Source organism: Otolemur garnettii, unplaced genomic scaffold, assembly GCF_000181295.1.
Source record: "Otolemur garnettii isolate 467f Iridium unplaced genomic scaffold, OtoGar3 scaffold00013, whole genome shotgun sequence".
In the NCBI taxonomy this organism is placed as follows: Eukaryota; Metazoa; Chordata; class Mammalia; order Primates; family Galagidae; genus Otolemur; species Otolemur garnettii.
Window position 1 is genome coordinate 31,256,612 of NW_003852408.1, and position 2,561 is coordinate 31,259,172.

General features: G+C 28.1%; 1 protein-coding gene across 1 annotated transcript in view; it reads left to right on the forward strand.

Annotated features, from left to right (window-relative positions):
- TYW5 (tRNA-yW synthesizing protein 5) overlaps window positions 1-2,402 on the forward strand; it is a 19,469-nt gene extending 17,067 nt beyond the window's left edge. Inside the window, exon 6 of the mRNA XM_023510387.1 lies at window positions 2,031-2,402. Within this exon, the coding sequence (XP_023366155.1) occupies window positions 2,031-2,287 (257 nt within the window). The 3' untranslated portion in view covers window positions 2,288-2,402. The remainder of the gene's footprint in view (window positions 1-2,030) is intronic.
- The last annotated feature ends 159 nt before the right edge of the window (window positions 2,403-2,561 follow it).

Below are 2,561 nucleotides of genomic sequence, written 5' to 3' on the forward strand. Positions count from 1 at the left end.
GGTAAGATTTCTAGGCTTCACTAATGTGCTACTTATAAAATCTATACTATGTCATTCATTTTTATGTGATTTTTTAAAATACAAACATATTTTTTAATGTGTATCTTGTTCTCTACACAATTTTTATATACAACTTTGTGTGTGTGTATGTGTTTAAAGTATGACTAGGCAAATGCTTATAAAATTAATGCTCTTGTTTGTCTAGGGTAACTTATAATACTATACTCTAAATTAGTTTATTAAATGACATCAAGTATGATACTTTATTTCTGGGAGAAGATTATACCTAATTGGTTTTATAAATTATTTTTAAAATATTTACATATATATATATTTTAGTAACTATGTCAGATAATTTACCAAAAGATGGTATATTTTTCAAAGCCAAAACAGATTAAACATTTTATTAAATATCAAAATATTATAATCTCAACACCTGTGATATCTTTGGTGTATATTATTTTTCTATACACAGTTTGAATTCATGTCACTTAATTTTTTTGTTCAATAAACAGGCATTAGTCCATAAAATTTCCATGTTATTAGTAACCACAGCAGTGTAATTAACATTTGCAATTAATACTTAAAAGTATTAAGTGTAAAAGCAATAAATACTTAATACTTAAAAGTGAACACTGAATATTATAAAAGTCATAATTAAGGTTATAAGGATGCAGTAACACATTTTATTTATATAGTTATATTTCTCATATCTAAATTAACATATGAATAATCCTTAACTCCTCATTTAAGGTTTTTAAGTAAGAAAAATTAATAAAGATAAAATATAATGATTTCATTTGGAACTAGATTATAAATTCCTTCAGGATAAGGAACCATGTCTTCATATAATTGATCATCTATGAAAATTTGATGCATTTACTTTTTATTCTTATATTCATTGAAAAAGCCTGCATATTAATCTTTAAATCCATTGCCATTTAAAAAAATTCATATTTAAACATTTAGATTTTGTATTTTGATAGCATGGTTAAAGGCTATGCAAAAAAGGAGAAAAAAACAGAAGTACTGAACATTTGCATATATTGTGAAACAAAAGCAAAAGCCTCATCTTTGAATTTAAATTTAACAGAATGGTTAGCTTTTTATTCCTATTATGCTGAATAAGGGGGGAAAGGATTCTGAAGAAAGTATAGTTAAGATTAAAACCATGTTTGAAACTGGTTTTGCAAATCAAAATATTTTAAGCTTTGTTTTTCCTGGAGCACTCTTGGAATGAATGTGTTTCTAAAATTTAAACCTTCCTTTCTCCCTTTCACAAAATTAAACACTTTTGACATTAGTATTCCATCTTTGTTACATTGTGGCTTTAGTATTCCTCTGGCACCTATATTTTGAAAATGTTTAGACTCAATTGAAAGCGAAGTAAAGTGGTGAAAGTAAAAAATTAATTAGATCTGTCCTATTCCACCACCAAAATATTTGCTGTAGTGTTGTACACTTATTATTAACGGAGCTGAAAGACATATAAGGCAATTGTAATTGCATTTGAAATATAAAACTCAGAAGGCTGCAATGAATGCAAATTTAAGCAAGTTAGAAAACCAAATTACAACTGGAACATGAAGTTTTTGAGGACAGAAGCACTGTACTGAATCACCAAAGGTCAAAGATACTTTTCAAAAAATTGAAATGTTCTGTGTACAAAAGATAATACACTTTTGATGTGGTTGTATAACTCAGGAAGTGTAGACAAGCAACACAAAACAGAGCCAAATTAGAGAACATAAAAAAAAATGTATCTTTATTATGTCTTTCAAGTTAAAAGAAAAATTGCAATTTCTAAAGGTTTAAAAGTAAGGGTTGTGCTATTGACACTTTAAATTTGTTGGCAATTCATAAAAGTTAAAGTGAATCTGTTAAAAGCCGAGAGTGTGCTAACGAAGGGATCTGGTTACAAGAATTATTTCTTACATTGGCTATATGCAATTCGTGATATTTCACTGACATTTGGGGGTTTATTTTAACTGTAGGTTTTATTTTTAACTTGTTTTTAAATTTTTTTCCAGCATTATGGTTCCATAATGTAATTTCTGAAGAGTTTGGAGTGGGAGTGAATATCTTTTGGAAGCACCTTCCATCTGAATGCTATGATAAAACAGATACCTATGGAAACAAAGATCCTGTAGCAGCATCAAGAGCTGCACAAATTTTGGACAGAGCCTTAAGAACACTGGCTGAATTGCCAGAGGAGTACAGGGACTTCTATGCAAGGCAAATGGTCTTACACATTCAAGAGAAAGCCTACAGCAAGAACTTTGAGTAAATGATTAAGTGAGTGCAATGCATATAAACATTTTAATAAAATTTGGCTCTAATATTGGAAAAGGATAACAAGATATAAATTTTTAAAGATTCATTCTTTGTTAAAATAGGAAAGATAAAAATAAGTCAATTGCAGATTTACAAATTAAATAACTGTGAAGGGGTTATGTGTAGTACCTACTTAATACAGATTATTATAGATTTTAAAAAAACAGCTTTCAGGTACAAATCACTAAAACGCCAACTTAAAATGACTTAAACAGTAAGAAAATACA